We start from the raw sequence: 27,826 nt of genomic DNA on the forward strand, positions 1-27,826 counted from the left end.
GCTGCAGCGTTTTGCTACAGTTCAAAAGATCGCTGTCCCAACTCCCAGGCCTGTTCACGGGAACTTATCAGCCGGTTTATCAGCTAGAATCTACAGTATTTTTCTCTCACAACGAATCAGCTTCAGCCGACTTTAATACCAGCTGAAGAGGCCCGCCGCGGCACAAATGATGACCTGTCATGGAATCTTGTACACCACATATGACACGAGGGAGGCTCTTCCAGTGCAGAAAGCTTCGGCAACCTCCAATCACAGGATAGGGAGGCCCTTACCACCTACTTTTTGATGAAAGTGCCTACGAACTTAGGACAGCGATCTCAAAAATCATGATGCTTCAATAGCAAAATATTTACAGCTATACATCGTGTTACTCCGATCTTTTCAGACAAATTTTACTCACCAGTCATCATCATGTACTGTACGAAGTAAGTAGGATAGTGTAGTATACCATCACCAGTGCTAATGGGCGACGTTTTATACAGCAGAAGTGGACAATGTACAGGTGCGCCGGCGGCCGGCGGCCTACTCCTCCCTGGGTATCCACCGGCTCCACCAGATGCTTTTGCGCTGGCTGGCGAGCTTGTCCATGCTCTCGTTGATCGTTTTCACGATCTTCTTCTGCAGGCGCAGCACGGAGGCAAGCACGTTCCGCTGGGCGCTGCCTTTCTTTGGTTTTATTTCCTGCACGACACAGAGAAAAAGCACACACACAAGTGGTGAGTCTTCGGTCTTCTCCTGACAGATCATACGTTTATGATTTATCCCAGGTGTCAGAGCATGCAGAAAACGAAACGAAACGCTGTCTGTCTTCTAAGTTCTAACTGCTTCAACAGCTATTGGCATTTCAAATCTTTTGTGTGTTCTATGTAATGTAAGATTAGTGATTTGAAAGGAAAAGCTTCAGCTTGTTTGTCTAAGAACTGCTGGAACAAAGCAATAACTCCAGTACGTATTTTCAAGCCTTTGTGTGTTCTAAACTACTAGTTAGTATGCAATCATATGCCTCAAAAGGATAGGTAAGGCTGCTATACATACCCTAAGCTCTTGAAGCTGTGCTTCTGTAAAGCCTCCCACATCTTCAGTTCCTGACCTTGCCATGAGGCCAATAACCCACCGAGCGGCTTCACTGTAGTCCTTCTGGGTTGCCCGGAACAGTTGCAGTTGAGCGTTTTGCATGACCGAGAGGCCAAGGAGCCCTTCACGGTTAAAGTATGGGTGTGCCAATGCGCCCTCAGCACTGGTCCTTTGCCGTGCTTTGTACCGGACCATTGACGTGAGAAGTTCCCATCCGATACCATTGTCTAGATCCATGATGTCAAAGCCCCTCCGAAGCTCAGCAGTCGCTCGTGGCTCCACCAGATTCCTCCAGGCTTGCAAGTCATAATCGCATCTCTTCAGTTGGCGATTAAATTGTATGAGGCTGCTGTCAGTTCGTAGTGAAGGGAATGCCTACAAAAGAAAACAATGTCCTGTTAATAAAGATATTACAACAACTTAAAGATATACAATGAAATTCCACAGAAAGATGCTGCCACTGTATGTCTGGAATTGGGAAGAGACAAAAAAAAAAAAACAATAAGATCCTCCGAGCAGATTTTACTGCAAATCTGCATCTTACAACACCATGGTAAAAAAAATGGATTGAAATGACAGTGTAAACTGCTCAAGTCTGATTTCACTCCACGGTATATACAGATGATGGTTGCTGAACCAGAGTGTGGAGATGTAGCAAGCTGCAGAGCATACTCCACGTATATTAAGAAGGCGAGGACAAAGTGTAGGTTGCTAGAGCTAGAAAAGGAGGTTGGATGAAGAGAATAAAACACACTTGAAGTATAGCATGGTGTCGCAGCCTTATGTACTGTTGCAACAAAAAATAGTTCTCATTTCAATAAAATATAATGATGATCGCATACGCTAATAAATATGTGTGCTCATAAATCATAATGATCAGATGAGCAAATGCAACCACCTAATACAACAGTGACTGCAAGCACATGCTAGCCAAAAACTGGACAGTGTTTTGAAGAGACGAACAGAGTAGAAGAGCCTATCCAAGCAGCAGTGTAGTGTAGAGGGAAGATCAGCACTATGATGGGATTCGAACCATGAACAAGAAAAATCATTGCAGAATGCGGAGATCAGAAAATACCAGTTTTAGACCTTTTCAGATTTCCTAGTCGTGTGCTCTAAGATATACCAGTGCCGCTGCTGCGCCTAGCATTCAATGTATGCTCATACTGATCTTTGATACATAACTGTGCCTCTACTAATTTTTAATACATAACTGTGCCTCCACATCTGTTTTGCAGATACCTACAAATATATGCTAATATGCTATTCCCTGTGATCACTCACCATCTGTAAGAATATGAGCCCCAAGCTATATATGTCAAATCTATCAGGAAGATTCAGCTGTCAACGAAAAATATCACTGTATAAGCTTAAGAAATTATCCTTATTGGAACAATTATCTCAAAAACATGAAAAGAAAAATCAGTTCGAAGGAAACCTGCCACAGGACTGGAGACAAAGTTGTTGCAACAGGAACAGAAGGAGCAGATGGGGTTTGCGTGCTCATAATATACTGCTCTGGTGCAGCATACCTGCCAGGTAATTTTAGAGCTTCAACAACCTTTTCTAGTGAAACCATTAGCACAAACAGCTTTGCAAGGTAAAATGTTTTCCTAGTGGAGAATTTTCCTTGATGTTGCCATGTTATGCACTTATTGACAATGAAGGTAGCCAGTACCTTGGATCCAAAAGGAACTCTTTAGGAATATAGTTAATTCCTACTCGTAAGTCAGCTGCTGCTCCAAGATCAATAATTTTGAAGATTCTTGATCCTACCAGAGAGAAACATTTGCAAATTAATGCAAAATATTTTATCATGAAATTGCAAACAAACTGAGATCCTTTTATTACCCTCTGAAAATATCACATTTTGAGGTTTTATATCTCTGTGAACAATGCCTGTCGAATGAAGTCCATCAAGAGCAAACAAGAGTTGTCTCATCACCGTTTGAATGATCTTATTCTCTCTCGCTATTCCTTTTGGCAAGTCCTGGACATTGCCAAGAATTTTTGTCTCCACCTAATTGGTGAAAAAAAATCGAGTCACAGCTGTTATTCTGTTAAGTATATAACAGCTACTCCATGCCACTGTAAATTTGTGACTTCTCAGTTGACTCAAAAGTTAGAATGCATCACATGGAAGGTTTAACTTGTCTCTCAGCAATAGATAAGTATGAAAGATTGCAATTTGCCATACAACGACAATGCTAACTTAACAAAAGGAAGACAATAAGACAAGCCTGACTATTCTTAACAAAAAAAGAAAAAGAAAAAAAAAAGAAAGAAAAACATGCCTGACTACTCTCACTGACTGTGGATCACAAACTGAGGCTAATGTCTAATAAGCTAAAGGATCATACTTATCTCGCTAAACAAGCATAGTTCCAAACAAACACAACTGATCACACATAAAGTTCAATGGAACTGATTAATCAACTTTTCCATTCTAGTACAGCTAAGCAAGTCAACACAGTGCAAGGTAGACATAAAGTACACCTGAGAAGATTTCAGCATCAAGGTGGCAATCATCAGTTAAATCAACAGCAGTTCATTCAAACAAGTAACTAACGCAACAAACATGAGAAAAAAAGCTGGTTCAGATGAAGTTTAAGCAACCAGAGTAACTTGACTGACTCAAGACTTTTTCAAGGTGGATGGCAGAACTTACATTGTAAGGGAATTCCTTGCTTTGCATGAGATCATAAAGTGTATCCTCGCCTTCAAAACGCCAAATAATCCAGTATTCTTCAGCTCTGCCCTTTGCTTTGGTCTAAAAGGCAACATGCAATGCCTCAGGAATCAACCAAATTCTAGTAAATATAAATCTAAGACCATTTTGAACTTATTATCCTTTGTTGAGAAAAAGGGACTGGGAGAAAAAGAAGAAGAAGAAAAAACAACAACTCTCCAACACAAACGAACTGTGACTGTGAGTATACCTCGCGAAAGCCATAAAGAAAATCCGCACAACTACTGGCACATGCCCTCCTGACACGTTCATTCATCCAAATCTCCACTGCTCCATACTCTGTTGCCTTCTTCACGACCACATTCCCTTGCTTCAAAGATGAACAAAAGGTTTTAGATATCCATTCATATGACCGTTTGTTCACAAAAATTGCCAGGGTTTTAGAAAACCTGAAGTCTTCAAATCCAACATTGTCAATAAACTATGAAACTGATTACCATATATTAACAACAACCACATAGTGCACAGTTAGCTACTTAGCTCGTGAAGTCACAATATTGAACGTACATCCATCCCCCCCCCCCCCCCCCCCCCCCCCCCCCCCCCCCCCCCCCACCCCCTAATTTCTCTCAGGAGTCAGGACTACCTACTTTGTTGTCTAAGCCAAGCAGTAAGTGTGGAGTAGATTAGCAATCGAACTTCTACAGGATTGAATATTTGCATGCGGATGCAACATTAGCCTTTACCTTCTTAGCCGCTTCGGGGTTTGCCAGTGACGCCTTATACACGACCCCGAATGCGCCCTCCCCAAGCTTCTTCCCGAGCACGAAGTCATCCTGCCCAAGCACCATATCAGCACAAACGGTGGCGATACCGCGATAGAGGACTTATGATTCGGAATTTCAAGCGCGAAACACACCTTGCGGAAGGTAGGGCGGAAGAGGCGCTCGGCGAAGGCGAGGACGAACATGTCGAAGAACCCCGGCGCGACGCCGGGCGTGGCCCAGAGGTAGGACACGGCGGCGAGCGCGAGCGCGACGCCGGGGGCCGTGATGGTGAGCCCGTCGTTCTGGGGGAGCGTGCTGCGGTAGATGACGTCGCCGCACTGCATGACGGTGCAGGGGAGCCCCACGCCCACCGCCTCCACCAGCTGCCGGCCCAGCCCCGTCGCGACGCCGCCGAGCTCCGCCGTCACCAGCCGGAACGACGCGGCGGCGGGGCTCGCCGGCCGCCGGCGCCGGCGCCGGAGGAACGTGTCATGGCCGGGGAGGAACGAGGTGGAGAGGCCGAGGCCACTAGCGGCCATTTCGGATTTTCCCGATCTTTTCCTGGTTGGAAAATGCGGCTCGCGCTATCTATTCCTCCGTGGCCGTGAGTTTGAATTATCGTGCGCGAGATAATTCCATTCAAGCGTGTGGAATGGATGAGTTTGACACGTGGCCTGGGGTCCACATTTCAGTGGATCAAAATGCATGAAGCCCCACATTTGGGCCGAAATGAAATCAAGAGTTTAAATTTTGAATTGCGCCATGACTTTTTGTTTCTGAAATCATACAGTATAGCTAAACTTGCACAAAAAATGAGGAAAAATTATGCAAAAGTGCTTGTATGTTTGACGTGTGAGTTGTAACTTTCACAATGAGTGGAGTACTTCCTAAACAGTGCATGTTGGAACAGATTACGGATATAATACAACAATTACTCCATAAGAATATATTTTCTCTAGGTTTACTTGGTATTATGTGCCAAAAAATACAAAAACGAGGAGGCCATAATTTGTGGCTATGGCGAGATAGACGTGGAGTGGAAGCATCGGATGCTTCCGTGAGCTAGTGGCTAGGATCTGCTCTCAGCCTCACTCAGTTTCAGGCTCCTTAACAAGACATGGTCTACTTCTTCTTCTCCTCCTCCTCCTCCTCCTCCTCCAACTGCAACTCCTCCTTCGAATTAGAAGTATCACAACCCAGAAAACAAAGAGGTTTAAAAAAATTAAGGGTAAAGTGTATTTTCAACCTTCAACTTACACGAGAGTTTGATTTGTAACCCTGAACTATAAAATCGAGTACGGGACACCCTTCAACTGTCGAAACCTGCTAAATTTGGTCCTTTAGCTGATTTCAAAGATGGTTTTCTATTTCCTAAAATAATAAAACCCTATTTTAATCTCTAAAAATACATAACTTATTTATTTTAAATCAAAAAATGTGAAACTAATACCTGTTTCGCCTAAAGGAAACAAACTCCCGACTAGGGAGGCGTCCTAAATGCATGGATGAATAAATAAATGCGCGAGCGTGCCAGTATACACAAGTATACAAAAGTGAACAACAAACATACGAACAAATAGGGAACTCTTCATTATATTAATCCTTTCATGGAATTACAGAGTACAAGTTCCCTTGGGATTTTACATCATATTGCGCCTGATCGATACATCTAACCAAATCAGTGATTGTGTTGTTATTGATTCCCGGGGTCTCGTAAGACAAACCGGTTAATTACATCCATAGATAAACTTCTATGGAAGACCTCCGATTAAGCTACGATGATGGTCGTGCTTCCTGGGTCTTGATTGTTGTAGTCTCCAAGTATACATGAAGAATGACACAATATTAAATGACAATAAATTGCCACATCCTCGTCAGTCTGTGGCGTATGCTATCCGGCCTCATCGGTCACGGACTTTGGAGTAAAGTCTGTAAAAGAAATGCTCGGCCTCGTCGGTCGCGAAGTAAACTGGTAACTCATTTTTCCTAGCCTCGTTGGTCTAGAAATTTAATCATGACTTCACCAGAAACGCCACATGTCTGCCGAGCTTTGATTTGGCCGTGCATAGAGATGGAGACGACGGCAGCTCAGTCACTATGCTATACTTCTTAATCACACTGACAAGTTCAGTCAGGAACCACTAGTATGAATGTGCATAAACACCAATTTGCTGCACCATATTCTGAAAGTTGATCGACTAATTGATTTATATATATATAGGCCACAACAGGGAGCACGTCACAAACACAGCCCATGACGTTTACAAAATTAGTGCATTGTCAGAACTACTCTTAAATCACAGGGCCAAATTCACAACAGGCCGCTAATAATCTGTCATGTCTGAATATAACATGCTGAATTACGCAATATATGCTACCTCTTTCTGTTAAACTCATGATGACTTTACATTTCAAAGCACATGCTAACTACCTCACTACTGCGTATACTACATCTTGCTTGCTTATTACACAGTACGCAAACTTCTGAAATTTGAGGCACACATCTACTGAAAGTCTTCACTGCAGCAGGGCCATCCTTATTCTTCAGAGAATGATCTCTGAATAAACTTCTCGGTTCTACAAATCTTCTACTGCAACATCACTACACTGCTACCGAACAGCTGAAAGCATACTTTGCAATGTTCAGAGCTCTGTTTTTGTTTCTTCAGAGCCGTGCACCAACATGCATCAGATGAACAGCTTGCACTAATTTATGTGCCTTCATTGATCTTGAACTTCTTTATGCGGCACTACTAAACTGAATGTGCAGTGCCTGCAAGCTAATTGCATTAGTCTTATGGAGTCTTCTCATACTTGTCTTGCATCAAAACTTTGCTAATCAACCTTGGCATCTCTTCTGAATCTTATCACTGTAGTACTTTCTAGAGCATAACTCGGGCCCTCTTTACTTCAACAGCACCTCACTTCTTGCCAATACGGTATTACTGATGCTAAAACTAATCTACTGTTGTATTCTATCACATCTCCCGACCTATCACTCCATTGCCTTGCTGTATCTACTGCAGTCTATCACCCCTTCTTTCTAATTGCAGCACAACACCTCTCTCATGAATTTCAGGCTCTGTTTGCTTCTCCCAACACGCAAATTTATCAACAAATCAGACCCATACTACTCCATCACTACCTTGATGGTCTGCTGCATTCTTGAGGCTCTCTCTTATACTAATTTCTATTATTCTTCAGGCTTTCTCCTCTACTGAATCTCTATATCTCTCTTCTTTTTAACTGCAGCACAGCACTCTACTTGCCATCAAAACTCGAACTCCCTTTCTCCTTTACTGAATCTGATTTCACTTACAAATGAAATCTCCACTACTCCTGACACTTCTTTGAGATTGCAACCTCTCCACCCCTCAAGAAATTTCTCTCTAAACTGTGGCAGCAAACTACATCTACTACTCTCTCTGTAACAGGGCTTCTTCAATCAAACCCTCTGAGCATCAACATCACTTGCAATCTATATACTGCCTCGCCTTGATTGGCTACTTCCTAAACTGCTGCTTCTTCCTAATTCAACATGAATCATCAACAGCCACCTCTGAACTCACACTAATACCTCTACAAGATGGTTGATCTCCGGCAAGAACTACGCCATGGCAAGACCTCTAATTGCCTCTGGCCCTCACTCTCTCTGCTCATCTCCACCTCGGATGCCCAACAAACACGCCTAGCAAAAGAAAAGAACCCACAGATGGGAAATCTCACCCTTCGATGCAGACATCATGGTTGATCTCCGGCAGCGCGCGATGTCGACCTACCTCAGTGCGGAGCTGTGTCTGGCGACGGCGGCGGCGTGGTGATGTAGTGAGCACGGTTTGTGAATAGCGATGTAGCGGCGAGATGCGAGTGCGCGTATGTGAGCGGCAGCCTGGCGGCGGCGGTGTTCTGATCGATCCCCCCCTTTCGCTAGGAGAGAACTGCCCTGCTTATATAGACGAGCAGATGGGGGTCTCCTCGGAACGACGATCCGAGGAATCCAAGGCCAGCACCACTGCTCCACCTCAGGTCGTGGGGAGAGCTTCTCGCGTCGTGGCTCCGAAGATTAGGGATGACCGAGCAAGCTGATCCGTTTTCATATCTTCCAGGCTTATCTTCTTGAGATTCTTCTATACGTGCAACGGATCCGAGATGGCATTCACGTATGCTTGTGTACAGTAATGTACGTGCCCATGGAGGCAGCCAAGCCGCTATAGGTGAATATACTTGCCCAACAAATAAACAGAATTATGTTTATACTGCCGCTGGCCGCGTATTCCGTATACATAATAAAGGGCTGAATTGTATATGGGCTGAGTTGTAAATGGGCCATGACCATCTTAGCTCGTATATGTATATTAATCAGCCACGTATAATAATATTATCTTATCTAATTGTATCCGAATATTTGGCCCTTTTTATATGCAAGCCTGCTCAACTAAGGATCAATTTTCCTTTGTTCTCATGTACGTGCTCACAAGCTCGAAATATACATGACATTTATACGGAACCCAATGCTACATTGACATTTGGCTATAATTATCAAAACACTCATATCCTCGTCCCACTTAGCCTAGCTGTGAACATATCAATCACTTAATATGCAAATATATCAGTCAAGGCAAATCTTATAAACGGGCATAAATATTGATGCCACGTAAAATGTTACAAAATCTCGTATTACAAATGCCCCCTCACCAAGTTAAGTGCGCGTGCGGAGCAGTGCGAACTTTGCTTGGTGACTCGTGTATAACAGTGTTGATGTGATAACGTTACTGCTGTTTCTTTAAAAAAAATAAACCGTCAGTTGAATACTTGGATGACCGTGACTTACGTACCCAACTTCAACAGAAAGTCCCGAAAGCTAGCTATGCCAATCTTTTTACCGTTTGTTTCAATCATAGCTGACTCCCTCCTCTCCTTGCTTCAAATATAAAAAGCAATCGGCATCCCGGCTCCTGTTTCATCACTTCGGCCAGGTCGGGGCCTACTGCGAGTTCGTGACGGCGAAGCTGTGCCCACAGGTACGAACCTCTCTTGGTGCTGTGTCTGCTTAGCGCGATCCTTCAAGTAGCGTTTTCAGTGTAGATGTTGTTTCAATCTGGTGCTGTAGATCTAATCTGTTACTACGGTTGAAAATATGAAGTCCACCACTAATCCACTGATTTTAGCCATTGGAGAGGGCTGCCAGAGCATGCCCCGTGCCTGTTTGTGTTACTGCCCATTTGCACAAACAATCTGATGATTTATACTGTTTTTTTTATTCATTACCAATCCAATTGTTCTGCGAATGTGACTGCACTTCCATTCCTTTTCTCTGTTCAGAAGTATGTGGGATGATGAAATTCAATTATTTAGTATATGCATACTTTCGGTATGTATGGCATTGTCTCTGTTGAATCACTATTTTCCTAAAATTTTAGGTAATTGTTCATGGGCCGCTTTAATAGGGATTTCAATCGTAGGCATCCGGCCGCACCTCCACGTCAAAGGGGTTTTCAGTGGGACGAACCCCAAGCCTTGGCGGGACTGGAATGCGCAAGAGCAATACTGGAGGAATTTTCTGCCTAACGGAGAACAACCATACTGGAGAGTACCACCTCTTAGCCAACATTATTTCTCTTTTGAGGCTTCTTTAAAATATTTACTTGGTCATTTCCCTTTATCTGTCACCAAGCATGCGTCTCTTCATATGAGGAAAAATGCTCTCAATACCTTGTGGAGGGGTAGAGAAAAGCAAGCAGATGGAGCTGGATGGCCCCCTGCTGTTCTTATGTATGTTTTCCATCAAATAAATGCACAAAATAGTGACTATTTGTATCAATCCCAGCGAATGTCCATGCCAAGAAAGAAAATATGTTATGTTGTAGCGAATGACCATGCCACAACTCAAAAAACATACTGTAGCGAAAATCCATGCTACTGGGAAAACTATAAGTCACTGTGGCGAACGACCATACCACAATCCTGTAAAATTACATTGTAGCGAAAGTCCGTGCTACAGGAAAGCTACAAATCATTGTGGCGAAAATCTGCGCCACACCTGTCATTACTTTCAACAGCGAGGCGAACAACCATGCCATGAACTATTGCATCACTAGTCTTCATCGCGACCGCCTTGCTAACCGCGGAGCCAGCCAATGAAGTCAATAGCGATCTTCTTTGATTAGCAGCGAATATCCATACCACTCTTCAAAGGAATTTTATCAATTCTATTGCGACCGTATAGCTGCTACGGTGCCAGCCAATAGGATTGAAGGGTTTCACAGATTCGTACGAACCGCACTGGAGTACTTCACTGCTCCCAAAAGGAAGTAACAACACAGAAGCTAGAACAACACTGTGGTGCTATAAAACAAGACATGCAACAAAGTCTGTTTGTGTGTTTTTTTTTAGTGTGGGCTCTTTCTTTGTCACCAAGCTATGAATGACCTCCGGTATAGTTGCAGAGGATCCAACCTTCAGAACTCAATGAATGGCTGTGGTAATTGTATTTGGTTACCTTGTTTTTTTTTGTGCCTGTGTGCAGGAGTCACGTGTCCCCATGAGTGTTGCCAAGACGACGAAACCACCCAAACTATCTTTCTCAGCTAAAGCACACTAGAAACCCCATACTCTTCAAGCGGCAATATTTGAAAGTGAAGTCATAATTCGGATGGGTAATCGGCTACATAAGGTATTGCCTCAAAATTATTATTTTTTTGCGAGGGTGGTGGAAGGTAGTCACTCTCTAATGCGAAGAGCCTTCACCAACTGAGTCATAATTTATTCATAGCCTTTGGGCCTGTAATTGACTTGTCCTTTGCTTGGACACTTTGACTTGGAATTTTGAGGACTTTATTGACTTATCCTTTTATTTTCCTGCACACTTGCCTTGGAATTTTGAGGATACACTGAAAGCCTCTTCTTCAAACCTTCGAGATCCCACCTTCCACACTATGTGAATCTAAACCTCGCGGGCAACATGTTTTTTTTTGAAAGGACCCTTGTTTATACCATGCCGGGATGGCAAGAAGCTTCACACTAAACTGCAACTTGTGTTGAGAAGGTAGCCCTCTCTTGCTCTTTTTCCTATAGTTTTCCCCGGTGGCATGAGGTTTCTGCTTCAAAGAGATATGGGATGTGCAGTGGCTTTTCGCTTCAAATTTAGATTGGGTCAGTTCCACCACTCAGTCACACACGAGTGCCATATGCTCCTGTGCAATGTGTGTATTATTGATTCTCATGTTACATTATGCACAGCCATCCACTTCTTTCTGTTGGCGAATTCCCAGGCCACCATACACTAAGTCATGAGCTAGGTGCAGTGGAGAAAAGCCCCTTTGTTGTTGTTGGGTGGGATAGCACCCTTAAAAATAAAATAACATAAAATAAAATAAAACATTTGAAAAGAGAATAAAGAAAGCAAAGAAGAAAGAAGAAAAAAAAAAATCTCCCCTTTCAAAATTCATCCAAGAAAAACAGGGTTAACAAGACCCTTCACACGAAATATTTCTTTAGGAACCGACCATTGATTGGGGGCATTGGACGAATGCCTTCCTGGTTAATAAGTTGATAGGCGCCACCATCATACACTTGTTCTACTACGTAGGGGCCCTCCCATTTGGGTTCAAACTTTCCTTTGCTTTTACCAGTAAGAATTATAGGACGCCTCAAGGCAAGCACTAGATCGCCCTTTCTAAACACGCGAGGTTTCACAAGTTTATCATAAGCTGTGACCATGTTACGTCTATAGTATTGCAGATTCTGTAGGGCCCCCAGGCGTTCTTCTTCGAGCGCATCTAATTCTTGAAGTCGGAGTCGGACTTGCTCATCTCGTGTGAGCTCTTCATGAACAGCAACTCGAAGCGCAGGAAGCTCTACTTCCAAAGGTAGAACAACTTCGGTGCCAAAGACAAGGGAATAAGGAGTTGATTGTGTTGGTGTGCGTACAGTAACACGATATGCCCATAATGCTTCATAGAGACGGTCATGCCAGTCCCTTTTGTGTTTTGCGACTGTCTTCTTTAGAATATTTGCAAGTGTTTTGTTGAATGCTTCGGCCAAACCATTAGCTTGGGCATAGTATCCTGTTGAATAGTTCCACTGGATCTTATATTTTTTAGCAAACCTGACAATTTTGTGTGATCTAAAAGCAGGTCCATTATCTGAGGTTATGCGATGGGGCACCCCAAAGCGATATATGATATTACGCTCAAGGAAATTAATAACATTTTCAGCCTTGACCTCTCTTAATGGAATAGCTTCAGCCCATCTAGAAAAATAATCTGTGGCTGCCAAGATGAATTTTTGCCCTTTAGAAGAAGGTGGCTCGATGGAGCCAATGACGTCAATGCCCCAAGCATCAAATGGCCATGAAGGTACAGTGGGATGGAGGGGTGCTGGTGGTTGATGTTTGAAATCTCCATGTATTTGACAATCGTAGCATGCTCGTGCTATCTTAATGCAATCAGCCATCATACCTGGCCAATAGGCTCCGGATAGTTTAATGCTATGATACATCCTTGGGCCGCTCTGATGGCCGCCACAAACTCCCGAATGCACTTCCTCTAAAGCCTTATTTGCCTCACTTCTAGATAGACATCGAAGGGGCAGTTCATGTCCATAAGACCGTCGATACAACACACCAGCCTTAAATATGTATGAAGGGAGTCGACGCTGTAACTGACGCCTCTCAACAGAATCATTGGGCAAACTCCCATGCTTAAAATAATCTAAAAATGGTTTACGCCAATCCTCATCACCGGTTTCTGTGCTCAGCACAATATTTACTTCATGACTCTCTGGAATAAGTTCGAGCACTGCAGGTAAGAGCCATCTTTCCTCGACCCTAATCTCTGCCTCTCCATCAGGTAAGGAGAGAGATGAAGCTAATTTTGCAAGCGCATCTGCTGATGCATTCTTGCTTCTGGGTACATGGTTGACTTGTATATGTTCGAATTTCTCCATAAGCTTGTGAGCGGCTTCCCAGTATGCTACCAACTCAGGCTTGCGCACTTCATATATCCTATTGACTTGTCTCACAATGAGCTGAGAGTCACCATAAGCGTGCAGGTGCTGAATATTCATAGAAAGCGCAAGAAGAAGCCCAAAAATTAAGGACTCATATTCAGCCTCATTATTAGAACATTCTTCCTTGAGCAGCAAAAAAGAATGATAGATAGCTTCTCCATGAGGGCTCTTGAATACTATACCTGCACCTGCTCTTCTACGAGGAGCCCCATCAGCATCAAGCTCTGAGCGAGAGGCACCGTCAAAATATAACTCCCATGGGTCCTGTGTATCTACTGCGAATACTTCTTCGTCAGGCAAATCTATAACGAGGGGAGAATCATCGGGTACGGGATGCGCAGCTAGAAAATCAGCTAGCGCCTGTCCTTTAACAGCCTTCTGTGGAACATATGTGATATCATACTCCATCATGAGTAAAGCCCACTTCCCAATCCTGCCTATTAGTGCAGGTTGACTAAGAACATACTTTACTGGGTCAGCTCGAGCAATGAGCTGAACCTCATGTGCCAGCAAGTAGTGTCGAAGCTTCTTAAGTGCAAAAATCAGTGCTAGGCATAATTTTTCGATAGGAGAATAATTGCATTCTGCCCCAACCATAGTTCGACTAAGATAATAGCATGCTACCTCTTTTCCATCATCATTTATCTGGCCTAACATTGCCCCCACAGAGTTGGGTAGGGCTGCTATGTAAAGGATGAGAGGCCGCCCTTTGATAGGGGCCATTAGAACAGGTGGGTGAAGTAAGAACTGTTTGATGCTATCAAAGGCTTTCTGACATTCTTCATCCCATATAAATGGTGCGCCCTTCTTCATTAACCTTGAAAAAGGTTGGATACGGCCAGAGAGGTTGGAAATAAAACGCCTTATGTAAGCTAATTTCCCTTGCAGGGACTTGAGTTCCTTCAAGTCTTCTGGCGGTGGCATCTTAAGGATCGCCGTTATATCCTTAGGTTTGATTTCAATTCCCCGGTGGCGGACTACAAATCCTAAAAACACGCCAGATTGCACAGCAAATGCACATTTTAGGGGATTCATTTTAAGCTGATACTTGCGTAACCTCTTGAACACTACCCGAAGATCTTCCTGATGGTGCCTTCTATCTCGAGACTTAACAACTAAGTCATCGATATAAACCTCTATCGACTGGTGTATGAGGTCTCCAAAAATGAGTGTCATGGCTCGCTGGTATGTAGCACCTGCATTCTTTAAACCAAACGGCATCACAGTATAGTAGAAATTTCCTTTTGGTGTTCGGAAAGCTGTATCAATTGCATCATGTTCATCCATCTTAATTTGGTTATATCCTGAGAACCCATCCATAAAGGAGAGGATCTCATAACCAGTGGTAGCATCAACCACCAACTCTGTATTCGGAATGGGAAAGTCATCTTTGGGGCATGTACGGTTCAAGTCACGAAAATCTACACACACCCGAACTTGCCCGTTCTTCTTCATTACGGGCACAATATTAGCAAGCCATCGAGGATATTGCACCTCTTTTATGAATCCTGACTTGATAAGCTTTTCTACTTCCGCAATGATGTCATCCTGCAGCTCAGGACGAAAACGACGTGGGTGTTGTTTAACTGGACGATATTGTGGGTCTATTCCTAATTTATGTGTAGCTACATTAGGGTCGAGCCCTGGCATTTCTTTGTAAGACCATGCAAAACAATCTTTGTATTCCATTAAAAATTTTCTATAATCTTCACGCTCTTCAAGTGTGAGCGAGGCACTTACAAATGTTGGGCGAGGATCATCCTCGCTCCCTAAATTCATTTCTACAAGCTCGTCAAAGGTTTGCTGCCCACCGTCTTCTAGCTGAGGAGGTGCTGGGGCAGCATTGAGCACTTCACCATGGTGGACCGTCATTGCTTCATGTACTCTAGAGAGAAGATATTGATCATTTCTCAATCCTTCTCGTGCATTAGCAACAGCACGAACTGAGCGGGGCTGGTGAGGGATTTCATAAATACACACCAAGCCTTCTTCATCATCGGACATTAGTTCTTCATCATTTCCGAACCCCCAGCCATCACCTCGGATGAGATTGGTGTCCTTGCTGCACAAAGTGTTCTATCTGGTCCCACCATTCTTCGCATATACTAGGCGGGGCTGGTAGCCGTTGATTTCTTCTTAGCTTTATTCCAGCCTTCTCAAGCAAGGGAACCATGCTTGGTTCAACCTTCAAAGTCGACATGACTTCATCTTCATCTGTTTCTGCATCAGAAAAATTTAACGAGACATCACAAGGGTGAGTACGTGGCACTTTATAAAAAAGGGTCGGGCAATGACATCCCTGCGGATCAGGGATGGCCCAGACTTCTAAAGGCACAGCGACAGAGGTGTAAAGTGACGTGGGTTGGAAGAGAGGAGAAGTTGAGGTCACCTTCTCTATTTCGGCAACCATTTTCTTCACTTTTCCTTCTCCTAGGACTGGTCGCATAGAGTCAGCTTCTTTATTTATGGACTGATCTACTTGCGACGCAGTTGTTATTAGGGGGCCGGGATGGCCCTCATGCATCACTGTGAAGAGTTGATTGGTGTTAGCATCAGCGTTGAAAGGTGATGAATGTGTAACATCTACTATTTTAGTAGGTGGCACCTTTCTCAAAGACTCGATTTCTAACCTTTTGCTAGTCACGGATGGTGTATTAGGCTTGTCATTTGCCGATGTGCTTGGTTTTGTAGGTGCAGGAGGCGTAACGTTCTAGCTCCAAAGTGCTTCACTATAATTCTCTTTTGTCACCCATTGGGGCAATGATGGCTTGGTTTCTGACCTTATACCCATTGTGGATGGCGTATTAGGCTTGTCATTTGCCGATGTGCTTGGTTTTGTAGGTGCAGGAGGCGTAACATTCCAGCTCCAAAGTGCTTCACTATTATTCACTTTCGCCTCCTGTCGGGGCAAGGATGCATATGCCCGCGGCCGTCCCTTGTTTCTACCTCCGCGAAGTCGTGGGAATGATCCTTTCCTTCCAGAATAACTTGAGCATGGTTGAATTAAAAATTCCATCTCATCAGCAGGCGTTGTCAAACTTGGTGTGACCAGCGCGTCCATTGGAGGATTGGAGCGGCCCAATTGACTTTCTTCGCCAGTGCTAGAGAAGAAATACTTGGCATCGGCATGATGTACCTCTTGCATTGTGTATGGCGAGAGATTCCCAATGACTCATTGTTGTTCTCCTTTGCCATCGATGAACTTGAAGCACTGGTGGAGTGTGGAAGGAATCACTTGATACTTGTGGAGCCATGGCCTCCCTAATAATGCTGAATATGACGTGACAAACTCAATCACGAAGAATTTAACTTTGAATATGAAGGTAGACATTTGGAGCTTCAATGTAATCGAGCCCAATGCTTGGCTGCCATTGCTATCATAGCCACATATCACCACATTGGTCGGTTCAAGGTCATCCATTGTATAGCCGGCTCGTGTCAAGCTGCGAATGGGCAGAAGATTCACAGTTGAACCAGGGTCTATTAGGATTCTTCGTAGATGTGCACTTCCAATGTTCCCTTCAATGTAGAGCGGGCGATTATGATTATTTCTCTCCACCATCTTGTCTTCTTCTGAGAACGAGATCTCATTAACTTCGGAAAAACTAGTGAGTAGCCTATGCTTAGCCATTGCTGTTTCATATAGTTGTGGGCTATGCAAAGCTTTAATCAAGGCCTCCCGAAGTTCCAGCATTAACATCAATGCATCATAAACACTGAGTAGTGCAGGAATGCGCTTCAAATGAGCAATGACGTTGTACTCCACTTCTTCGTCCTTAGGCTGTTTATTTGATGATGGTACTTGTTGGAGATCCTGCTTAGGACCTTCAGTTCGTTGAACAGCCTTAGCCTTTTTAGCAGAGGGCAATCGAGGCTTTATTGGTTCGGGCAAGGCTTTTCCCCCTCGTAAATTCATATTAACTTCTTCTATTCCATCTTCCTCACCAATTGATGTTTCTACTTTCAATGCCTCAGCTTCTTCAAGTGAGACTACGACCTCCAATTCAGTGTCCTCCTCCTCTCCTTTCGTGACTATAGCATTGCACGTTGCAACATGTGATGGTGATGCTTCCTTATGCGCTGGTTTCTCATCTTTTTCTTCATATGGCTTTGGCCAAGTCTTAGGAAAAAACTGGCCTAGTGTTGGGCGAATGTGTGCAACTCGGGGAAAAGACTCATCTCCCTCAGACTTTGGAACAAATCGAGGAGGCATCCGTCTCTCACTCAGATTATATCTCTTACTAGTTTGTACCAGAGCTGGTAAGGTATGCAATTTATACTCATGATGACCCTTTGGAGGATGCCTTGGTTGCACATGCCCCCATGCCCCCGGTCTAATATCATGACCTACCAATGTAAGCTGAAGTCTTTCCAACTGTTGTGCCACTTGCAAAAATGGAACCCAACATTCTTCTTCCTCATCTGTATCAATTTGTTGTACAGACACTATGTTCGTGGTGTGATAGTTAGGATTCCTTGCCTCGGGCTTAAGAGCCAATCTCCCTTCATCAACAGCTCTCTGCAACCACTCCTTGAAAGCAATACAATCTTCAATAATATGGCCAACATATCTATGGTATGGGCAGTAGAGCGGATTATCAGTCATTGCAATTTGATCAGGTCTAGTTGGGTTGGGTAAATTCAACAACCCTTGTTCACTCATCTGTTCGAAAAGGCTCCTTATAAGATCTCGTCTAAATACATACTGCTTGTTTAGGAGCTCTTTAAGATTTGGGCGCCTAGCTGGCCTCGAGTGCTCATTCCTAGGTCCCAGAACTGGCACCGTGTTGGTTGTATTTGACTCTGCAGAAGCCTTGGCCTTGCCCCCAATATTATTGCTTGGTTTAGAGGAGGCATTAAATCTCCTTGTATTATCTTGAGAACTAGCATTTTTATACATTTCCATGATGTGTGGTACCTTCTCAAATTCTAGCTTTGTTGCTGCAACAGCATCGCCTAGCGAACTGAATGTTTTGGGATCACGTCTTGACACTCCCACTAGCCAATGTTGTTGCATACCATGAATGCACATTTGTATAGCATCTTCTACATGCATCTCCCTTGCTAGCCGCACATAATTATTTCTGAAACGGACGATGTAATCTTCTATTTTCTCATCACGTTTCTGATGGATTTGTGATAATTCTAGGATTGATATGTCTTTCCTCATCGTGATGAAGTGGGACTTAAAAAGTTCCTTCATGGCCGCCCAACTAGACACTGTCCCGGCCGGTATACGGCTGTACTAATGGAAGGCAGCTCCAGTCAAAGAAGCAGAGAATTGTCGCAGTAGTAAGGACGGGTTGTTTGCTGTGTCGCCACATATGGACTCAAAGTACACAAGGTGTTCTGTGGCATCACCAGTACCATCAAACTGGCGGAACTTTGGTGGGTGCCAACCAGCAGGGAATGGGACCCTATCATGCCGAGCTTCATATGGTTTTTCGAGCTCTCCATCTGGAGCTCCTGATGTCTGCCCAACATTAAGCTGCCTCATCTTCCTGTTAATAAATTCCTCGATATCTTGGTAATCTCTAAATGGTTCAACTCAAGGAGCAGTTGTGGATGATGATGCAGGAGCATTCATGACAGGATGTGGTGCAAAACTCATTACAGGGTTTGGCCCTGTCTTAACTTCAATCAGAGAAGGATTGTGCTGACGTGCTGCTGCTTCGATTTCAGCTATTTGCGGATCAATATTTTGTATCTGGCCAACTGCTCCTCCAGGCACAAAATTCATCATCATGGCAAAAAGTTGATCCATTCTCTCTGATAATTCATTCACTTGCCTAGCAAGCCTAGACTCAGATTCACTCTGACTACTAGACTGCTGAGGAGGCACATGTGTATTGTGGTTACTTGTACCAACTATTTCTGGAATTGACAGGATACTTGGCGCTTGAGGTGGCATGCTTGGAGCTTGAGGTGGCATGCCTAAACTTGTACTTGGTACTGCGCCCCCATGGATCCTTCCATCTTCATTTGCCACATGGACTGGAGCGACATTGTGTCCTGCTATCTCACCTTCATCTCTTGACATGAGAGAATGTGCAAGTGTTTCATACTTAGGGGAACACGAATGAGCCTCCAGGGAATTTGAGGACTCGGAACATGTTGAACAATGCCCATCTTCTGTTAAGTCATCAGCTCCCTCGTGCACTTGTTGGCGAGCACTCACTTTCAAACGAGTATCTGCCCCAGAGCGTGTAGCCATTGTTTGTAATTTGTCTTGATCACTAGGTAGTTGGGATGAAATGCTCCTATAAGTTTCTGGACGATCATATGGTGTGAATCTTGCAGGCCGATTCTTTCCACTCACAGGAAAACAAGGTACAACAATGACCTCACCCTGTTTATTTCCTTCTTGTTGCATAGTTGTCCGCGGGATAAAGCACGCCTTAGGATTTGGCACAATTTCATCTTCTGAGAAATAAGTTAATTCTTGGGTAACTAAAGGTGGTTCCCAATCGGAGTCTGACTCCCCATCCCCAAACATTTCTGTAGTTCCACACATTACGACATCTTTACTTGATGAGTTCATTTTTGCCTCTTCAGATGTGGTCTCACAATTTATTGATGAGCTCACATTTTGCTCTACTTGCACATTGGGGAGATCTGAAGCTGATGACGGACCAGCTGGTTTAGAGGCTGAACCCTTTTCCTCTGTTGTTGCAGCATTCTCTTTCCCTTCTGTTTGTTCAATGATAGCAGGAGATGCTTGTGGTACTCTTTGTCCATCAACAAACCCATTTGGTAGTGGGCTGGGGTTAGTAGGTTCTACTTGGCGCGGTCTTGGGGCCAAGCGTTCGACTAAGAAGTTGTATCTTGCATTTCGCTCAAGCGCAGGTGCCACACGAACTGTCACCCTCTCATTATCTGCGTAAATTCTACCATCTGCTCGGACACGTACCTGTACATATCTAAGCACGATGTCCTGCAACTCTTGGTACATCGCCTGATGGCTTCTCCTTCTCCGTTCACGCCTTCTTTGATTCTCATTGAATATATATGGGACCCTTGGCCTCATAATTGGGTTTGACAAGGGTGGCTGAGTTGGGTGTTGCAATAGTGGTGCCAGGGCCGGACGATGTTGCATCGGCGGCACTTGAGTTCGGTTCTGTGGTGCAGCTGATGGTGCACTATGGTTGAGTGGCACTACTTCGCGCGGAGGTTCTCGAACACGCCATTGGGGTGTCATTGGTTGTCTTCGTGGGTGTGGAAATTCCTGACGACGAGGCCAATGATTCCAACGAGCTGCAGGTGGTGGCACTAGTCTCGGCCTATATGAAGGCACAAAGGGCCTTTGTTGCTGAGGGGCCCAAGTTCGGCGGTCTTGCTGAGGACGATGACCTACCAGATGTGGCCTGAATCTTCCTTCAGAATATGAACTCCCGGTAGTGTTACGGCCTTGAAGTTGTCTCTCAAGGCCGCTCATCTGAGCTTGAAGCCTTTGCAATTGTTGTTGTAGTTCATCTGGACAAGGTGCTGGTACTTCATTTGGAAGAACAGCAAACTGATTCCTTGTATTGGTAGGACCAGTATTGGCACCAATGTGTAGACACGGTGCACGACGGTTCTCAGATAGAGCATTCAAGTTGGAGAAACAAGGCCTCTTCCCCAAACGATGACTCAGGAATTCTTGGACAATAGCATCCCGCACTTGGAGCTGATTTACAGCCAGATGATGAATCCACCTACTAGGTAGAACCTCACGAGTTTCCCTCTCTGGATTGTGCAGTACATTAACCATCTTGGCTTCCTCTGTAGCCATATGGGAAGCAATTCGAGAAGCAACTTGCTGCTGTAGCTTCTTTGCTTGTGCGTACTTCCTGCGACTGTTACGATGCGCGTGGCGGCTGCCCACCCGACGGGCGAGAACTACACTTTGGCGCATGTTTTCACAAGATGCCCTCAAAGCTGCCAGCAACTTCGGTCCAGTTATCTTGATGTGTGTATCAGGCTTCTCTAAAAGAGTAGTAGCGTCGACCAATAGATCACGACGTTCGCTATTAGCTTCAGCAAATGACCTTTTCTGGGTTTTCTTGGACTCATTAGCCTGAGCTAGCTCTTGTTTAGTCTGACGCACATAAACTTTGTCCTCATGTTTGCAAACAGCTATAGGTGCTTGTGTTCCAAATTGGAACACCCAGGTTGCAGCAGCGCTAGTGACGACGTTCTCACCTACAAAGAGGGACGCCTTTTATCAGTCACTTGTCAAATAAATTTCTTCAACATTGCATAGTATACTTGGAGAACTCAAAGACCACTGTGATGACCATCGGAGCGCAGCGAAGATGGGAGGAGAACCAAGTCCCACCGGGCGTGCCAATTTGTTTCGCCTAAAGGAAACAAACTCCCAACTAGGGAGGCGTCCTAAATGCATGGATGAATAAATAAATGCGCGGGCGTGCCAGTATACACAAGTATACAAAAGTGAACAACAAACATACGAACAAATAGGGAACTCTTCATTATATTAATCCTTTCATGGAATTACAGAGTACAAGTTCCCTTGGGATTTTACATCATATTGCGCCTGATCGATACATCTAACCAAATCAGTGATTGTGTTGTTATTGATTCCCGGGGTCTCGTAAGACAAACCGGTTAATTACATCCATAGATAAACTTCTATGGAAGACCTCCGATTAAGCTGCGATGATGGTCGTGCTTCCTGGGTCTTGATTGTTGTAGTCTCCAAGTATACATGAAGAATGACACAATATTAAATGACAATAAATTGCCACATCCTCGTCGGTCTGTGGCGTATGCTATCCGGCCTCATCGGTCACGGACTTTGGAGTAAAGTTTGTAAAAGAAATGCTCGGCCTCGTCGGTCGCGAAGTAAACTGGTAACTCATTTTTCCTAGCCTCGTTGGTCTAGAAATTTAATCATGACTTCACCAGAAACGCCACATGTCTGCCGAGCTTTGATTTGGCCGTGCATAGAGATGGAGACGACGGCAGCTCAGTCACTATGCTATACTTCTTAATCACACTGACAAGTTCAGTCAGGAACCACTAGTATGAATGTGCATAAACACCAATTTGCTACACCATATTCTGAAAGCTGATCGACTAATTGATTTATATATATATAGGCCACAACAGGGAGCACGTCACAAACACAGCCCATGACGTTTACAAAATTAGTGCATTGTCAGAACTACTCTTAAATCACAGGGCCAAATTCACAACAGGCCGCTAATAATCTGTCATGTCTGAATATAACATGCTGAATTACGCAATATATGCTACCTCTTTCTGTTAAACTCATGATGACTTTACATTTCAAAGCACATGCTAACTACCTCACTACTGCGTATACTACATCTTGCTTGCTTATTACACAGTACGCAAACTTCTGAAATTTGAGGCACACATCTACTGAAAGTCTTCACTGCAGCAGGGCCATCCTTATTCTTCAGAGAATGATCTCTGAATAAACTTCTCGGTTCTACAAATCTTCTACTGCAACATCACTACACTGCTACCGAACAGCTGAAAGCATACTTTGCAATGTTCAGAGCTCTGTTTTTGTTTCTTCAGAGCCGTGCACCAACATGCATCAGATGAACAGCTTGCACTAATTTATGTGCCTTCATTGATCTTGAACTTCTTTATGCGGCACTACTAAACTGAATGTGCAGTGCCTGCAAGCTAATTGCATTAGTCTTATGGAGTCTTCTCATACTTATCTTGCATCAAAACTTTGCTAATCAACCTTGGCATCTCTTCTGAATCTTATCACTGTAGTACTTTCTAGAGCATAACTCGGGCCCTCTTTACTTCAACAGCACCTCACTTCTTGCCAATACGGTATTACTGATGCTAAAACTAATCTACTGTTGTATTCTATCACATCTCCCGACCTATCACTCCATTGCCTTGCTGTATCTACTGCAGTCTATCACCCCTTCTTTCTAATTGCAGCACAACACCTCTCTCATGAATTTCAGGCTCTGTTTGCTTCTCCCAACATGCAAATTTATCAACAAATCAGACCCATACTACTCCATCACTACCTTGATGGTCTGCTGCATTCTTGAGGCTCTCTCTTATACTAATTTCTATTATTCTTCAGGCTTTCTCCTCTACTGAATCTCTATATCTCTCTTCTTTTTAACTGCAGCACAGCACTCTACTTGCCATCAAAACTCGAACTCCCTTTCTCCTTTACTGAATCTAATTTCACTTACAAATGAAATCTCCACTACTCCTGACACTTCTTTGAGATTGCAACCTCTCCACCCCTCAAGAAATTTCTCTCTAAACTGTGGCAGCAAACTACATCTACTACTCTCTCTGTAACAGGGCTTCTTCAATCAAACCCTCTGAGCATCAACATCACTTGCAATCTATATACTGCCTCGCCTTGATTGGCTACTTCCTAAACTGCTGCTTCTTCCTAATTCAACATGAATCATCAACAGCCACCTCTGAACTCACACTAATACCTCTACAAGATGGTTGATCTCCGGCAAGAACTACGCCATGGCAAGACCTCTAATTGCCTCTGACCCTCACTCTCTCTGCTCATCTCCACCTCGGATGCCCAACAAACACGCCTAGCAAAAGAAAAGAACCCACAGATGGGAAATCTCACCCTTCGATGCAGACATCATGGTTGATCTCCGGCAGTGTGCGACGTCGACCTACCTCAGTGCGGAGCTGTGTCTGGCGACGGCGGCGGCGTGGTGATGTAGTGAGCACGGTTTGTGAATAGCGATGTAGCGGCGAGATGCGAGTGCACGTATGTGAGCGGCAGCCTGGCGGCGGCGGTGTTCTGATCGATCCCCCCCTTTCGCTAGGAGAGAACTGCCCTGCTTATATAGACGAGCAGATGGGGGTCTCCTCGGAACGACGATCCGAGGAATCCAAGGCCAGCACCACTGCTCCACCTCAGGTCGTGGGGAGAGCTTCTCGCGTCGTGGCTCCGAAGATTAGGGATGACCGAGCAAGCTGATCCGTTTTCATATCTTCTAGGCTTATCTTCTTGAGATTCTTCTATACGTGCAACGGATCCGAGATGGCATTCACGTATGCTTGTGTACAGTAATGTACGTGCCCATGGAGGCAGCCAAGCCGCTATAGGTGAATATACTTGCCCAACAAATAAACAGAATTATGTTTATACTGCCGCCGGTCGCGTATTCCGTATACATAATAAAGGGCTGAATTGTATATGGGCTGAGTTGTAAATGGGCCATGACCATCTTAGCTCGTATATGTATATTAATCAGCCACGTATAATAATATTATCTTATCTAATTGTATCCGAATATTTAACCCTTTTTATATGCAAGCCTGCTCAACCAAGGATCAATTTTCCTTTGTTCTCATGTACGTGCTCACAAGCTCGAAATATACATGACATTTATACGGAACCCAATGCTACATTGACATTTGGCTATAATTATCAAAACACTCATATCCTCGTCCCACTTAGCCTAGCTGTGAACATATCAATCACTTAATATGCAAATATATCAGTCAAGGCAAATCTTATAAACGGGCATAAATATTGATGCCACGTAAAATGTTACAAAATCTCGTATTACAATACCATTTTTTACTAAAAAATATTTATTCATTGGTGCTCTATTTAGATTATTTCAATCTTATTTGTTCATGACTCTAATTAACCAGGCCATGCGCAATAAACAATAAGACCGGGTATAAATAAGTTCCAAATGACCGTAAATAGATAACCAAAAGTTAGATAGCAATTTTCAAAAAAATTGGAATTAGTTCCATATTTTTCTTATTTAAAATAGATTAGTCATGAATCTTTAGAGGTTAAATTAGATTTTTATTATTTTATAAAATAAAATTTTCACCTTTGAAACCAGCTGAAAGACTAAATTTGTCTAGTTTCGACAGTTACCCATTTACGTAGTTTAGGGTTGAAAATCTCACTCTCATGCAAGTTGAAGGTTGAAAATTGCAATTTACCATAAATCAATCCTGGGCATGACCGCTGTTGTTACTTCATGATTGCAAATCAGGTAGTTGCCTAGCATGATCATAAATAACAATTTGCTTGATATTGATACATCGGCACATCCGCTAATAAGCTGAAGTACCTCTAAAAGCTAAAATCCCTTTTTTTTGCGTAATACAAGGGGTTGTCCTCACTAAAGATAACAAAAAGGGTGACAAGGGAGTAAGAAATGTTGTTTTTACAACAACTAGTAAATATACCCGTGAATTGTAACATGACACAATTTGTTTTACAGTGATCGTATGCCAACGGTAATGTGCAAGCTATTTATTTAATTGGACTTGGCCCAACTTTAGATCAAATAATGATTCTTTTAGGAAGAACAGATGAAGAAATTGGGGAGGTAACACGAATGGGTAATCATGGTTCAGACGTCCAGTTACTGGCAGCTAGCCCAACAACTGAAGTACCCAATGGGCTGTCCAGCTCGGCCTCTCGTGACTTGGGTTTTCATCATGGGCCTTACAAGCTGGTGAGCCCATCGACAATGCCCAAATTCCCTTCCTCTCTCTGCGCGCACTGTTCGTTGTTTTCTTATAACCGGTCTGCTCGATCTCACCTGTTCGTAGCTGCAGGTCGGTGGAATAAAATCTCGCTGATCGTGAAGCGACTCGCATAATATGGGCAGGGCGTCGACGGAGCCGTTGTTTATCGTGGTCAAATGTAACTAAGATGTCCTTTGCAAAGAATCAAATCCAAAGAAAACCCTATTTTAACAGCCATGCACACCGTGCATGGGTGTGTGGTCTGTTCATGCGGTTCATGCCTGCTCTGCTTCAAATGATTTAATCTCCAGAGAGTCAAAGGAGAATAAAATAGCCTTTGTTTAGAGGTTTCATGATTGTATGTAGATAAGTTCTTCATCAGCCAGATAGACAGCAGCAATTAAGATCACCTAACTGTGCATAAAGAACTGCACAGTAGCGCCTAGTAGATAGATTCGTTGTTTGTTTCTGTCGTTTGCTAATTTGTTTGATGATTGTTAATATTGAAGGGGAGAAATAGTTTTGGTCATGTTGTTCAAGAAATGGCTCATCCTGATTTCAATTCCTCGGAATAATATAAATCAAAGCCATGCCATGACAGCATGGTTTCAGGTATCCATGGAATGATTTCTTGTCCCTAGGATGACTAGGATCCTTCTATACACATATCCTGTTTGTATGTAGCCTCTCTAATAATATATTATATGCTTTTTTTCGATTACGCAAAAGATTTGCGCGTCTTTGTATTAAGGTAGAGAAAAAATTTAATACAACACGTCTTAGCGACGCCCTAGGGGTCAGAAGAATTGTACATGGACGCTCAGACCCATCTATTATACTGAAATCTATGAAATCTATGGTGTTACATTGAGAATGGATCAACCCGAAAAGAGATGCCAGATAGGACACCTATGCCTGCGCAGCCGAGCGGCGGCGGCGTCGCTTGCGCGCGCACCCACGTCGCCGTCCGGCGGGAACAACTCACGAAGTGCCTCCATGTGACTGGGATCAGGGTCACCTCCGTAGATTTCTTCGTACGCCTTCATGGCCGACGTGGACGGAGTCGACATCCCGCTGGTTAATCCCAGGCGCTTCAAGACAAGGTGCTCGCCTCGCTTGGCCACCGAGATGTGGGACAAGCTCTACGCCGCTATCCGCCTGCTCCTCTTGGGGGGCGCGGGCGGTGGACGTCTGTCAAGGGTCGAATCATCTCCGGGCAGCTCCAGGGGCGGCGGCTGCCTCGCTGTCGTGACTTGGTTGATGAAGCTCTTGAGGCAACGGTCGGCGTAGTCCGTCTGAGGGGATGGAGCGCTGTTGACGACGTCTGTGGCAGCCACGACCAACGATGGGTAAAGGCACGTCATGGGATCCACGACGCCGGGTTGCTCCCCCCGACGACAGCGTGACCTGCGGTGGCCCCTGCACATGCGACGACGGAGGCGAGTCTGTCATCCCCTGTGCAGTCTTCACTGGAGAGCGGGTGTCCACCAGTGATGTGTCCGCTTCCTGAGAGGCGCCCTCCGGAGCAGACGAGGACGCTTCTGTTGGGGGGGGGGGGGGGTGCACGTGCGAGACGGCGAACTCCTCCAGCATTGGGTCGATCCACGCGGGAGGCCCCAAGCACGCCCGCAGCACCAACGCCAGCGAATCTCGCTCGGAAGTGGTGAAGCAGTGTGCAGCAGCGGCGTTGCCGTCGCAGTTGGCCGGCGCGCCCAAGGTGACGTCCCTGGAATTATTCAAAGATATCATACAGTTTGGTAGGGCACTCACATTAGACAAAAATATACTCCCTGATCAT

General features: G+C 44.3%; 2 protein-coding genes across 2 annotated transcripts; both read right to left on the reverse strand.

The window, feature by feature from the left end:
• Window positions 1-317: 317 nt before the first annotated feature.
• LOC136517331 (serine/threonine-protein kinase STN7, chloroplastic-like) lies at window positions 318-5,110 on the reverse strand. Its single transcript, XM_066510882.1, has 10 exons — window positions 4,683-5,110; window positions 4,510-4,599; window positions 4,014-4,133; window positions 3,743-3,844; window positions 2,926-3,094; window positions 2,753-2,846; window positions 2,513-2,606; window positions 2,359-2,415; window positions 1,036-1,449; window positions 318-681 (listed from the first exon to the last, which is right to left on the reverse strand). Exons 1-10 carry the CDS (start codon window positions 5,067-5,069, stop codon window positions 523-525), a joined length of 1,686 nt encoding a protein of 561 aa, XP_066366979.1. The 5' UTR covers window positions 5,070-5,110; the 3' UTR covers window positions 318-522.
• An 11,601-nt stretch (window positions 5,111-16,711) lies between these two features.
• LOC136516047 (uncharacterized) lies at window positions 16,712-18,742 on the reverse strand. The gene has a single exon (XM_066509459.1). It carries the CDS (start codon window positions 18,740-18,742, stop codon window positions 16,712-16,714), a length of 2,031 nt encoding a protein of 676 aa, XP_066365556.1.
• Between the last annotated feature and the right edge of the window lie 9,084 nt (window positions 18,743-27,826).

The sequence above is a fragment of the Miscanthus floridulus genome, chromosome 17, assembly GCF_019320115.1.
Source record: "Miscanthus floridulus cultivar M001 chromosome 17, ASM1932011v1, whole genome shotgun sequence".
Lineage (NCBI taxonomy): Eukaryota > Viridiplantae > Streptophyta > Magnoliopsida > Poales > Poaceae > Miscanthus > Miscanthus floridulus.